General features: G+C 39.6%; 1 protein-coding gene across 3 annotated transcripts in view; it reads left to right on the top strand.

Annotated features, from left to right (window-relative positions):
- Nucleotides 1–13154, top strand: part of COL19A1 (collagen type XIX alpha 1 chain) — a 358807-nt gene that overhangs the window by 314399 nt on the left and 31254 nt on the right. For all 3 annotated transcript variants that reach the window (XR_008382367.1, XM_053601516.1, XM_053601514.1), the window contains 4 exons: nt 2693–2746; nt 8457–8501; nt 12294–12338; nt 12443–12505. Coding sequence is in view for 2 of the 3 variants with exons in the window: in XM_053601516.1 (XP_053457491.1) it covers nt 2693–2746; nt 8457–8501; nt 12294–12338; nt 12443–12505 (207 nt within the window). In the remaining variant the exon portion in view is untranslated. The remainder of the gene's footprint in view (nt 1–2692; nt 2747–8456; nt 8502–12293; nt 12339–12442; nt 12506–13154) is intronic.

Here is a 13154-nt window from a genome sequence, read left to right as displayed (position 1 = left end):
AACAAAAAACAAAAGGAAGAAACTGTTTATTTGCTTTAAATTTCTTAGGCAATTATTCTGTGGGTAATGTGTGTTGTCATAAACCTGCTTATGAGGAGGAATGTGTCAGGAGATTACACTCAGCACGGAAGTAGATGGTGTCCTCCAGCCGCCCAAAGAATGAGAATTGTTCCCAGCATCTTTCTGAACCATGGAGCCTCACTGTAAACATTCTGCCAATTCAGTTAGATTTCCTTTATTCCTGGGCATTTTTTCCTGCTGTGTCCTTTTCCAGCATATGTTCCATCCTTCATGTTTCATGTGTATCTTTTAACCTTTGGGTGTATACTTTAAACTCAAATACACCTAAAACTGAAACTTTCAAAGCACTTTCCATTCCCATGTGAAAAACTCTAATGCTATTTCATGATAGAATATATAGAATAATTTGGTGAAGGTCAAATAAAATTTAAACCAACAAAGGAACAAACCTAAAAAGTAGTATTTTTATATCTAGACCTAGTTTTAAGGAGATGCATTAAAAAGCTTATTTTTATTGAACAATGTAGTATATTAAAAGACAGTGTGTGTTCCCCTGAAAGCAACTAGATAGTACCATATTCTGAACCCCATATATATAATTTATAAGTTTGCTTTATTTTACAACTCAGGCTGCCCTTCCTCTATGTAGCATGGTCTGTGCTTTCACAAACTACCATCCCTCTTTATAATTTTAATTGTCTTTCATCTTGTTCATACAAATATCCTCCCGGTGTTTCCTTCTGATACTCAACTCCACACACACACACAAACACACACACAGCCCCTCTGAATCACCAGGGCATCTCACTGACTTTTCTGGGACATTCTTTTAAGTTCTTACATCAGTACCTTCTTCAGATGAAGGTGACAATATTTGTAAGTATTTTGAAAACGATACATTATAATTCATTTGTGCTGGAAAGTGGCTGGCAACACACATACAGTTGTATTTGAGTAGAATTTAAAGAAATTAGGCTTCAAATTTCTTAGCTGCAACACAGGATAAAGAATAAAAGCTGATTGAAGGATGTTCCCTGGTTTTAGAGATGTGAATTAAATGAGTGAAGCCCAAAAACAGAAAAATTCAATCATAAAATTAAATACACTTTGAGTGTACACGTTCAGGCTTATCCTAGATAAAATTTTGAAATTACTCTTTTGGATTCTGTGTTAGCACCACCATGCAACTCTTACCATCTCTAACCAGTTGCCCTGTATGGAGAAATTTATAATATGCCATGGAAATAAGCCAGGAATGGTAAAATTTCAGGTCACTGAGGAAAAAGTTGAGAAGTCTTTTTGAGACAAGTAGAAGGAACATCCCTCATCCAACATCCTTCAAATCCCATGACAGTGATGTGCACCACTATTTCTAATCTGCTCAGAAAAGCTTTATAAAGGAAGTCTGCCTTTCATTGAACTTATTATCTTCTGAGATGCACTCTTTCATTTCTTTGGTACTCCATTTACAAGTGATCATCAATTAAAAACTTATCAACTATTTTCTAACAAATGTTGATTGAGTACTTCCTCCATCATAAGTACCACTGAGAATGTAAACAAGAAGAATCAAGGAACTTATTTCCTTGGTCAGTAACCCAGGGCCTCTTTTACAGAACTTTGTTCAGAATCTGAACATGTTTTCATTTCATTATTGACCAGTTACAAGGGGTCTTTCAAAAAGATTTCTGAAGTATAAAAGTACCGCATCATATGCTTATTCACTAAGTGGTCTATAGTGAGAGCAACATCATCAATAATAATGGAAGTTAGAGCCTCAGAGATAATTTTGAAGAAGATTAGAGTTATGTGTACAAAAATGCATTGACAGAAGATGAAATGTAGACACTCCTTTTCTATGAGATTATGTTTAAAGCATCCAATATTCTAGTTCATATATTTACAGTGAACATTAATTCATTAACAAGAAAGTATCCAACAACTCCCCACTCCCTCTCTTTCTCAATTTAAATCCTGACTATCTATTTGCTCAAAGTTAGTAGCCTTCATGACAAAAGCTTCTCCAGATGTGTTCCTTGAGGACCTATAGGCTCCAGTTAGCCTGGGACATAAACTAGAATTGGTTAAAAAAAAAAAAACTTTAATGAAAAGTGCTTTCCCATCCTGTTTCAGTGACCCAACAGCTTGAGTGATGAGTTTTGGAATTATTAAAGACATTGCTCTTGGTTTCATCCCCTTAAGCGTTCATAATTCTTATACACCTACAGAGAGTATTTAAGGGTGGTACACTCTACTTTGAGTGTTCCCTCTTTACCTATTCTTAAAGACTTCAGTCTTACTCTCTGGAAATCTAGCCACCCTTGGGACCTCACAAATTGGTAGACTTTCCTCAAAGCCCAGCCTTTGGTTCTAATTCTTATTGAAATTAGTGTTATCACTGACTAGAGGGATTCATTCTGATTAGATTCTCATTCAGAATTTTAAAAATTAATCGAAAATATTCTCTCTGGAGAAAATCTTTTATTCTCAAACTATTTCCAAATACCAAATACAATAATATATTGCTTTAAAATAGAGCATCCCATTTACTTGCTAAATTACAAACCAATGTTTGGGAAGAAGGAAAAGCAAAAAATACCTTTGCTTTTGAAATAAACACTTTAAACCTTTTGATTATTGCCCCTGAATTTTTTATTTTCATATTTAACAGGGAGAGCCTGGTGCAATGGGGTTGCCCGGACTAGAAGGATTTCCGGGTGTAAAGGTAAGTACAGAGGTTAGCAATGTGTTCATTCATTCAAGTTTCTAAATTGTTTACTGAGCACCTACTATTGTGCCAGGAACTATTTTAGGTTTGAGGATACATGAGAAAACAGAATAAACAAAAACCTCAGTACTCATGGAACTTACATTCTAGCAAAGGGATACAGAAACTACAGAAGAAACATAATAAAAAAAAAAATACTAAATAATAGTGTTGGTAAGCACCATGGAAAGAAAGAAAACGTAGCACAGGTAAAAGATCAAGGGCAGGCCAGGGTTCTGATTTGAGAGTATTCTGAGAAGGCATTATCTGGGGGAGTTGGCCAAGTCCCCTCAAGTCTGAAGGAAGAATCTTCCAGGAAGAGGAAACAGCAGATCTAAAGGCCTGGAGACAAGAGATTTTCTGCTACATCCAGAGAGACCATGGAGAGAGTGAGGAGAGAGTGGTAGGAGATGAGGTCAGAGAGGTGGGAGGAGAGGTAAAGAGTGGTCTTGTCACGTACTGCAGTGCCACTCAGGGTATGGCCAGTGCCTGGCCAGTGCTGGTCAGCAAGCCCATCATCATGGGTTCTGTGGCAGGGAAAATACAGAGATTGAGGGTAAGCATCTAAAAACATGTCCAATGAATTTGTCTAGCAAGCATGCAAGCAGTGGACTTATTAGAAAATAATTAAGTAAAAAACCTCTCCTTCACATAGGTAGTCTGAGAAGCACTAACAGAGAGGCTGATCAGCCATTGTAAGAACATCATATTTCACTCTGAGTAAAACCCAGAGCTGTCAATGGTTTCTGAGTAGAGGAATGACAGACCCTTCAGCTGAAGGACAAAGTTGGAAGCAGGGAAGCCAGTTGAAAGATACCTAGTAATCCAAGTACTAATTGATGTTGGTGCAGATCAGAGAAGAAACAGTGGAGATAGGGACAAGTGGATGGATTCTGGATATACGGTAGAACCTCTGCAAGTAGACCACCCAAGGGACTGTAAGAAATCAGTCAAAATATGGAGGTGACCAACATAAGGAACTAGACCTCCTGTACTGATATGTACACGTGGTGCCTGTCAGGTCTATGAAAATTAGGTCAACTTAAGGCGGTGGTCAATGTAGGGAGGGAGTCCACTATGAAGGTTGTACTATATTTTGAAGGTAGCACCAACAGGATTTTTGGATTGAATGAATCTGAGTATGAAAGGATAAAGAAGAATCAAAGACCTAGGTTTAAGGTCTGAGCTCTGAGGTTTAAGACCTGAGCAACTGGCATGATGGAGTCATCAACTATAATGAGGACAGGTTAAGCAGAACCTGTTTGGGGGAAGGGGGAATTGTCAGGACTTTAATTTTGGACATGAGACCAAATTTGGAGCTAGACAGCAAAGTATTGAGTAGGAATTATGATATAAAAGTATAGAGTTTGAGAAGGAAATCTAAGTGGAGATATGAATTTGGTTGTCCTAAGCACATAAATGCTATCTTAAGCATCTGACTTGATAAAATCAATAAGGGGATGACAGTAGAATTTTAGAAAGAGGAGTAAGAAGGTCAGGGACAGAGCCCTAGGGGCCTCCAATATTAAGAAGAGAAGAAGGAAGGGACAAGGAAGACTGAAAAGTGAGCAGGAAGGTAAGAGGAAAACTTGGTATCCTAGAAGTCAAGAGGAAATAAGGAGTCAAGGGGAAAGGAATGATCAGCTGCCCCAAATACTGCAAATGGGTCAAGTAGAATGTCAAGTGTTGATCACTGGATTTAACAATGTAGAGGTCATTGGATGACCTTGACTAGAGTAATTATTACTATTTTACTGTCTTGTTAGGACCGCCTGCCAGACTTGAACTGATTTAAGAGAGAATGAGAAAGAAATAGACAGCAAGTCAGTATAAGCAATGCTCAAGGAGTTTTGCTGCAAAAAAAGCAAAGCAGGGTCAAGGTTTTATAAGATGGATTTTTAAGACTACAGACATACCAGAATGCTTGCATGTGAAATGGATGACCCAGTAGAAAGAGGGAGCTTGGGAATAATGGGATAATAATTTAACAGAGAGATAGAGGAAAGAATTACTGAAACAATGTTTTTAAATAGCCAAGAGGAAAGGGGACTAGTGCATAAATGGTGTATCTGTAGCACAGGTGGGAAACCAGAATATGAGGGTGAGATGGGAAGTTGGGAAGATGAAGTGCTCTTCTGATTGCTTCAATTTTCTCAGAGATGGGGAAGCAATGTCATTATCTGAGAGTGAGACAGGGAAAAGAGGTTGAGGATTTAAGGAGAAAGTCCTCAAGAGAAAGACAGAGAGAGTGTTCAGGGACCACAGAAATGTGATGGCTGGTCAGCCCTAGTGACCCTCTTGAGGTTCGTGTCATGAACCGACATGGGGCCAGTCAGGGAGATCGTGTGTGCTTCTCCAATCATGTACAGGCTTTCAGGTAAAGACACAGAATAGGAAGGAAATTGGATTTAATCTATGTTCTGCTTTTGAAAACTGGAAGCAAGAATTGGGCAAGAGAGCTAATGGTGTACACAAGAGCAATTACGATAAGTGAGAAAGTGAAGAAGGGAGAGAGACAATCCAGGGAGTGAAAAATAGTAAACAATCTGTACCATCATGGATTAGAGGTCATGGCTTTCAAGGTACCCAAGGGAGCAAATTAGAATAATGGGGAATGGTGGTCCCAAGTTGGAATGCATGAAATTCATGGGGGTGGTTCAGATATTTTTATGAACAAGGCATCAGGTGTAACCATGAGAATAAGAGGCAAGATTATTAGAGGAGGGTGGTCCAAGGAAATGAGAGACCCAAATTCTGGGAGGACCATATTGTCAGAGGGAAGTCCTCTTAAGCTTTAATCTTTATCATATATGCAAATGTTTCCAGTGAGTTAAAAGTTCCAGTATATTCCTGTCAAGGGTGAAGATTCCATAATTTAAAAGGAGTAGAATGAAACTGAGGAATATTACCTGCTTGCATAATTTTCTCATTTTTTTATTAGCACTTTTTTCTGTTTGATGGTAACTATGGATTATATATTAAAAACATTAATCCTGGGCGGCGCCGGTCCCATATGCCAGAGGTGGCGGGTTCAAACCCAGCCCCGGCCAAAAAAAAACAAACAAAAAAAAAACATTAATCCTATCTTACATGTTAAAATTCTTTCCTACTTGGTCTTTGCTTTTCATTTTATGTTTAATCTTATTGTAAATATAACCCGACTGTTGTGAGATCTAAAACTATTTTACTTTATGATTTCTTGTTTTGCTTTTATGCACAAAAGAACTTTTACTTCATTTTCAACCAATATCAAATGATCAGTAATGTTGTCTTCTAGCTTTTTTATACTTTGGTTATTTTATTTTCAAATTTTTTAAAAATTAGTTTTAATTATTATTGGGACATAATAGCTGTATATCTTTACATGGTACATGTGATGTTTTGATACAGGCATACTATGTGAATTAATCAAATCGGAGTAATTAGGGTATCCATCACCTTAGGTGTTTATCATTTCCTTGGATTAGAAACACTATAATTCCACTCTCTACTTCCACTGTAATTGTTGACTATAGTCACTCTGTTGTGTTATCAAATGATGTTCATTCTAACTATCTAACTATATTTTAATATTTTGCTACTTGCTAACCTTTTCCACTTTATCCCCCCTCCATGTTACCCTTCCCAGCCTCTGGTAACCATCATTCTACTCTCTGTCTCTGCAAGATCAATTATTCTTATAACAGCATTTATATGCTCTCCCATATATGAGTGAGAACGCCTAAGGTCTGTCTTTCTGTGCTTGGCTTATTTCATGTAACACAACGTTCTCCAGTCCCATCCGTGTGGTTGCAAATGTCAGGGTTTCATTCTTTTTGTGGTTATATAATATTCCATTTTGTATGTGTACCACAGTTTATTCATTCATCCATTGACAGACACTTAGGTTGATTTCAAATCTTGGCTACTGTGAATAGTGCTGCCATAAACATGGGCATTCAGGTGTCTTTTTGATACACTGGACTCCCCTCCTTTGAATATATACCCAGTAGTGATATTGCTGGCTCATGTGGTAGCCCTATTTTTAGTTTCTGAGGAACCTTCATACTGTTTTTTTATAGTGATTGCTCTAATTTACATTCTTACCAATGGTATGTGAGGGTTCCCCTGTCTCTATATCCTCACCAGCATTCATTATGGCCCTTCTTTTTGACGAAGTCTGTTTCAACTGGGGAGGGAGGATATTTCATTGTAGTTTTGATTTGCATTTCTCTGATGACTAATGAATTTGAGCATTATTTTGGATGATTTTATTTTGCATAAATCTATATGGAATTTATATAGGATATAATGTAAAGGGAGGAATCAAATCTTTTTCAAAGATATTATCCAGTGACTAGCACTATTTGTTGATAACTCTTTGTCTTTACTAAAATTCTATTATAAATGCTGGTCTATTTCTGAGATTGATATACCAATATTCTATTATTCTGATTATTGTAGCTTTACTTAGATATTGGTGTTTCCAGTATCTCTATTACTCTTTTGGTTTTTTTAATCGTCTTATTTATTTGTTATACTAAGTACATTTTGATATCCTTTGATCAAATTGCACTTTTGTAGGGATTGCATTAAATTTATAAATTAGCTTGAGTAGTAATGACACCTTTACAACATGGTCTTGCCCTCCAAGAACAAGTGTATCTCTTCAGTAAATCAAGTCTTCTTTTATGTCGCTGAGTGAAGTTATAAAGTTTCTTAAATGTGGGTTATGCCCAACAAAATTGCCATTTTATTGTCCTGTATATCTAATCATTAGTATTTTTAGCATTGTCAGCTTTATCCAAAATGCCACATTGCCTCTTGTAAAGGAGTTGACTTTGCTGCTCAGAGCAATTCAAGGAAAGTTCTGATCGAACAAATGAAAAGAACTACAAGACATTAATTCTAGATCTTTTTATTCTAACCCAACATCCAATGAGACAAAGATAGGAAAAGCTTTTTAAGAGATGTTCAGTGTGCTTACTCTTTTAAATCTGTGGTCCACAACCCCCAGGCCACGGACTGAGTACAGGTCCCTAGCTTGTTAGGAACTGAGACGGTATAGCAGGAGGGGAGTGACGGGGGTGGTGCAGCTTCATCTGTATTTGCAGGGGCTCCCATCACTCACATCACTGCCTGAGCTCTGCCTCCTGTCAGATCAGGGGCAGCATTAGATTCTCACTGGAGTGCCAACCCTACTGTAAACTGCACACAGGAGGGATGTAGGTTACATGCTCCTTATGGGAATCAAATGCCTCCCCAACCCCATCCATGGAAAAATTGTGTTCTGTGAAATCAGTGCCTGGTGACAAAACAATTGGGGACCTCCAATTTAAGTAATAGCAATGACCTTTCGAATAAAAACATTGACCAAGTCTAACTGTATGTATGAAATTCTATTGAAAATGGGTGCCAGAAATGATAACACACATGCTTGTGTTCCTTAAGACTATCATTTGCTTTGGTTTTATATTTTTAAAAAGTTGTTAACAGGCTCAATTGGCTACTCATTTTCCCATCTGCCTACTAGGTTCACACCAGTTAATATTAGTAACCAAAGAAACCAAACCATTATCAGACTCAAAGAAAAGCTTGATCACATCCAAATTATTATTTGAGAATTAATTGTATAAGTAAATATTTTATAGATATTATTGTGAGCAGCAATTTTTTTTAATCCCAACAGGGAGATCGAGGCCCAGCAGGACCCCCGGGAATAGCTGGGGTATCGGTGAGTTCAGATTATGTCACAGCGTTTTCACAGGTGAACATTTCTATCTCCATGATAACCTACGGCCAGGGAGCAAGGTCTGGGAGCGTACTGTAACCCCTATGGTATGAGGCTCCTGAAACTTCCAGGTTAATAAATAAAACCACCTCTACTTTTCCCACCTCAACGACATATGTATTCCATTCTTTTTTTTCATCCTTATTTTTTGTCTATTTTTTTTCCTTCTCAGGTCACTTTCCTGGAGGGGAGGGGAAACCCAGTTACCTGTGACTATGCATTAATATCTGAGCACAGCTTTGGAAAGCTTGTTTTGTTTCTCTATTCTTGTCATATTTCAAGGTTTCTCAGTCTTCAAAAGGCAGCGTTCTTACCCTCTGGCGCGTACTTTAAGTTCCTCGTATTAAGCTGCAATCTGCCTGAGTTATCCCTTACCCAGGAGTTATTAGCAGAGCTTTATGGCTGCTAATGTTTCCTGGTGAACCAGCCCTTCAGTCCTCTCAATCATTTTTGTTGCTCTCTGGTGTCAAATGTTTTAATCTTATCAAGGTCTTTTCGAATGAATAGGAAAGACTCCAGGAAAGGTTGAAATCATTTCTCTGAGCCCGAGGGATCGTTCTGATCTTCATTCATGATGCTCTAATTAAAATTTTGTGGTCACGCTTTATGAAAAAGAGGCCATTTATCCTCATGCTAGGAGCCCTGCCGGGCGGGTCCGAGATCTCATTACAGGAAAGTCGATGGAAAGCAAGTGCTTGAATCCTAAGAACATGAGAAAGATAAGAAAGGGCCCTACATACCATCACCACCCTGCACCATCTAATGACATCTACTGACACCTAACACCACCCAAACCCTGACTGTCAGCTACTGCCACCCATGCACCCCCATTCCTTAAAGTGCCAGGAGCCGCTCGGCCATTCTACTATTGATAATATAAAATGGAATCCCATCCATTACCTATATTATATATATATATATATATATGATATATACCTTTTTTTTTGGAGACAGAGTCACCCTGGCTAGAGTGCCATAGCATCATAGCTCACAGTAACCTCAAACTCTTGTGCTCAGGAGATCCTCTTGCCTCAGCTTCCTGAGTAGCTGAGACTACAGGTGCTCACCATAGTGCCTGGCTGGTATCCTTTAGAGAGGATGACATCCCCTTAGTTAGCCTTTCTAGAGCAAGTTCATTATTTGTGAGATTGTGGAAGTAACATGAAAATATTTTCTTTAGCAAGAATGTTTTTATAAAAGGAAGTATTCTTGCAAGTTGACTACACACTTAACCCCACCCCCTCTCCACTGCCCTGCTCATTGTCACTCCTAGTAACATATTTGAAGTTCTGTTTGTCCTCAAAGCACCCTTACAGTCTGCCCCTCGTATATTCATATCCCATTTCTATTTTCATGTGATATAATGAAGATTAATTTTCCACTGTATTCACTCAAGTGTGACCACAAATTACTTTTGCTATTACCCTGAACTGAGTCTATCTTCCAGAAGAAAATGCCACTGTTGACAGTAAAGGATGGGCTGCGCGCAGTGCACGATGTGAGGGGGGTCAGCACGCCCCTGGTGAAGGGCAAAACTACAACTTGAACTTTACCTTAGAATTGGAAACAATGCAATCCAAACGTTTATACATTTATACCCTCTTATTAATTTTTTTCTTTTGAGATAGAGTCTCATTATGTCACCCTCGGTAGAGTGCCCTGGCATCACAGCTCACAGCAACCTCAAACGCTTAGGCTTAACCAATTTTCTTGCCCCAGCCTTCCAAGTAGCTGGGACTACAGGTGCCCACCACAATGCCTGGCTATTTTTTTTTTTTTTTTGGTGCAGTTGTCGTTGTTTAGCAAGCCTGGGCAGGGTTCAAACCTGCCTGCCTTGGTATATGTGACCAGCACCCTAACCACTGAGCTATGGGCACCAAGCCCCTCCTATTAATTTGAAATTAAAATGAATAAATAAATAAATAAAGATAAGCAACAGTCTCAAAAGGTAATCCAAATGAGGAATGCCACTGATAACTTCAAAGCATGCAGCTAGCCTACCAATCATATTCGCATGTCTATGATGTGAGGCATTTACTTCAAAAGCAATTTTCACATCTTATAATTAAGAACATTAACTGACAATTACAGAAATAGGAAGAAGCAAACATTTTACATACTTCAGACGTACACCTTTTTGTTTAAAGATGCACCTTTGTCCTATGGCTCAGAAAATAAAACTGTTTAAAGGGTCCAGAGAGAGACAGTAAGGATAGTTCTGTGACAGGGTGAATGTACTTGGTACCACCGGCTGTACTTTGTATACTTAAAAGTGGTTAAAATGGGGGCGGTGTCTGTGGCTCAAAGGGGTAGAGCGCCAGCCCCATATGCTGAAGGTGGTGGGTTCAAACCCAGCCCAGGTCAAAAACTGCAAAAAAAAAAAAAAAAAAAGTGGTTAAAATGGTAAATTTTATGTTATGTATATTTTATCATGATAAAAATATTTTTTTCCAAAAAAGTGATTGTTCTGGTTGAAGCAGGGAGGGGCCTGGCCAGTTAGACACATCATGGTTAACTGATTACTTAGAGGACCCAGTCTGCTTTTCCTGGAACAGACCACTCTGCCCCTTTCCAGTACAATCAGGGATACCCAGGGGATTTCTCCAGAGCTCCTGTCTTCCTCTTTCTCCCAGGAAGGCACTGGGATAGACAGGAGGGAGCACAGGCAAGTTCTGGTCGTGGGATGGGCCTCCTGTTGTCATGGCCTCTCCTAGATGCTCTGAGTTCTCTGCTGGTCCTGCCTGACCTTTGGGGGTGCTGCTGCCTTCCATCAATGTCCCCAATCCCCTTGGCTCAGATCTCAAGGCCTGGATGCTCCATCACCCTCAGTGCTCCACACCAAGACCCTTTTGGACATTGGCCTTCTCTGTTTCCCCACATCCCCGAGCTCAGGCCCACGGAACATAAGGAGCTCCTGATTGCACATGCAAGCTTTGGGGAGCCAGGGGTGCTCCCTGAAAACTGTGTCTGCCTCGCCTCACCACCCAGCCACATCTGTACCTGTGAGGCCATCTCCTTCCAAAATGCTAAGCAGCAAGTAGGGAAAAGCCATTTTCTTTTTATATTCCCCCCAAACCTACCAGACTTTCTAAGGTTTCAGCCCCACACCTCAGATCCCCACATTGTTGAAACCACATTAGGTCCAAGGGACAGGAGGTGGTTTTCTGAGAGGCAACACCATGGGCCTGGTCTGGACACTGTGACACTTCACTCTCAGTCACTGCTGGCCGTCACCTCTCCCATTGCTCCCTGGTGTCTGCCTGCTCCAGGAGCTCCCTGTTGTTAGTCCTCCAAGCCATGGTGCAGGCCATCTCACTGTAACTTTTATTCAGGCGATCTCACTATAAACTTACAGAAGCCCAGGAAACACATCTTTGATACACTGAACCCTCCACCACTATCACCACCCACAACGTGAAGAAAAGCCAACAAGAAAATAGGCACAAGGGGATGTATTCTAGTAGTTAGGATACATTGGTTTAATACTTTGGAAAACAGTCTTTCTGCCCACCCCACTGCCATCCACACAAATAGACATTCAGCGACCCCCTGTAGTCTGCATCTTACAGGCTCTGGAGCTGAGTATGTGTGTCCTGCCCCCTGCCCCCTTAGGGGTGCCACTTTCACTTGGACAGCCGCAGCCCCGTAGTCTGTAAACTCAGAGTGGGCAAGAAAAGCTCACGACACCATTCAGTAATTTGGCTCCTAACTGTTCTCTTCAATTTGCTTTACCAGGGAAAACCAGGGGCCCCGGGGCCTCCAGGCGTTCCAGGAGAACCGGTGAGCTGCCAGTTGCTTTCGTAACAGTTGTACCTGTGTTCTATTTGAAAGCAGTTTTAAAGCGTTTCTTGGCAATTCATTATTGTCTGTGGACATGTTTATAGGGTGAGAGAGGACCCGTTGGAGATATAGGTTTCCCTGGACCAGAAGGACCCTCAGGAAAACCAGTAAGTACTTTTTAATATTTAATATTTGTCCCTTTGGGAAATGTTCTAAGCACTACCACCTCACTTGTCACCGCAGAAATTCTGGGATTTGAATAGGCAATTTCCAAGGAAGTAAGAACAGGCTGTGAGAATGGATTCTGGTGGATATGGGCAGGGAGTTCCCACGAGGTCTCCTGAATATCTGTGTGGTATCTTTATATCTCAAACAATGGTGGAAAAGGTGTTTTGTGGACATGTGTTTTGTGGTAAGTGCCAGAAAATTAGACATTTTTTAATAAAAAACTAAAAATTCATAATTATTAAATTATAATTTTAATAATAAAAATTATTTCTTTTTTATTAAATCATAGCCGCATACATTAATGAATTTATCCAATGGAGGGAGGGTAATCGGTGGGACCACACCTATGGTGCATTTTGCAAAACTCATTATTTCTTAAGTCTAATGTTCTCAGCAGAGTTAACAAAATTAAAATGGACTGTCATATCCTAAAATATAGCATAACCAAAGGCCCAGAGATAATACTTGGATGTTAAGCTAAAGATGACAGTCGAAGCTATTTTCTCAAATTCGCTCTTTTATAAATGGACCCTGTCCTTACACTTTTATAAATCACTGCTGCCAAATGTGTCATCCCCCATGTCCTAA

This window comes from Nycticebus coucang, chromosome 9, assembly GCF_027406575.1.
Source record: "Nycticebus coucang isolate mNycCou1 chromosome 9, mNycCou1.pri, whole genome shotgun sequence".
Classification (NCBI taxonomy): Eukaryota; Metazoa; Chordata; class Mammalia; order Primates; family Lorisidae; genus Nycticebus; species Nycticebus coucang.
Note: the sequence above shows the minus strand (reverse complement) of the source record. Positions and strands in the feature narration are given on the sequence as shown.